Consider the following 1,485-nt stretch of genomic DNA (forward strand, 5'->3'; position numbering starts at 1 on the left):
TATTAGGAGTGTTTATATTTTAGTAAAAGTTTAAAGCATTTTCTAAATACTGTTATGTTTACAAGTAGATATTTAAGAAACTCAGTTTTTTGGTGATAAAACACATATGCCTCTCTTTACTGATTCTACTCCCCACGCTGATCTTAGTAAATTATTTCTGAACAACCAGGTGGCCTATAGGTAAGCAAGCTGACACTAAATTCTCACTTAGATTATGATGTTGTGAATGAGATTTGTCAGGATACTTCATGGTGCACGAACATGTTTGGTATTAGGGGTTCTTTTTCTATCATTTTCATATTACAAGCTGTAATTGATTTGGAGGCAGTGTTGCTTGTGTAAGAGTCACTTATTTAGAAAATGAATAACTTTACTAAGGTAAAAGTGGGCACTGTGACTTATTTTTATGTGGTTAATGTATATAGTCTTTTACATTCAGTTTGCAGAAAAGTTTCAGGAATTTAAAGAAGCTGCTCGACTAGCAAAGGAAAAATCACAAGAGAAGATGGAACTTACCAGTACACCTTCACAGGTGGGTATTTCATTTCTATTCTTATTTTTGAGCCTTGTTCATTTTAGATGCTATCCTTTATGCCAGAGTTGAATTTGGGAAAATAATGGCAAAATTAATTTCCAAAGTAGATACAGAAATGCACCCTTTAATCTGTGCATCCATGTACTAACCCAGGAGTTTGAGGTTACAGTGAGCTATGATCACCCCACTGAGCTCCAGCCTGGGTGACAGAGAGAAACCCTGTCTCTAAAAAAAGAAATATCTTATGTTCATCAGTATTTGACAGCCATAATATATGGACCTTAATTAATCTTTTCAAAACATTTAAAGTCTGATTGTGAATTTAATGTACAGAAGCCAGAGAGGATAGTTTTTAAAAGGTATTTCTTTCATTTCTCTTTTTTTCCCTTTCCCCATTTTGTGGCAATCCCTAATGTTTCTGTTTTAGTTTAAATTGTATGATCATTGGCCACTCCTATCTTACCTAAAATGCAGAGCTTGATTCCACTGGTTTAAGCCAGTCTGCTGAATTAATGCTCTACCTAAAGAATAGACTACTACTCAGGAATTCAGCAAAGGGAAGGTTAAATAGGATAATTAATCAATTAATCAATAGTCGATAATAGTAGACACTTAACTGGTCATAGCTTTTGTTTTTATTTGAGGGAGGTATAAGACACTAGGTAAGAATATGAGTTATCTGGCCGCCGGGCATGGTGGCTCACTCTTATAATCCCAGCCCTTATGGAGGCTGAGGGGAGAGGATCACTTGAGGCCAGAAGTTTGAGACCCTGTCTCTACAAAAAATGAAAAAAATTAACTAGGCGTGGTGGTGTATGCTTATAGTCCTGGCTAGTTGGGAGGCTGAGGCAGGAGGATCACTTTAGATCAGGGGTTCAAGGCTGCAGTGAGCTATGATCATGTCACTGCACCCAACCTAGGGCAACTAGAGCAAGACCCTGGCTCAAAAA

General features: G+C 37.0%; 1 protein-coding gene across 1 annotated transcript in view; it reads left to right on the forward strand.

The window, feature by feature from the left end:
- The window catches only part of HOMER1 (homer scaffolding protein 1), a 108,799-nt gene that overhangs the window by 55,322 nt on the left and 51,992 nt on the right, over positions 1 to 1,485 (forward strand). Inside the window, exon 4 of the mRNA XM_012664626.1 lies at positions 440 to 532. Within this exon, the coding sequence (XP_012520080.1) occupies positions 440 to 532 (93 nt within the window). The remainder of the gene's footprint in view (positions 1 to 439; positions 533 to 1,485) is intronic.

Source organism: Propithecus coquereli, unplaced genomic scaffold (genome assembly GCF_000956105.1).
Source record: "Propithecus coquereli isolate 6110/MARCELLA unplaced genomic scaffold, Pcoq_1.0 Scaffold9, whole genome shotgun sequence".
In the NCBI taxonomy this organism is placed as follows: domain Eukaryota; kingdom Metazoa; phylum Chordata; class Mammalia; order Primates; family Indriidae; genus Propithecus; species Propithecus coquereli.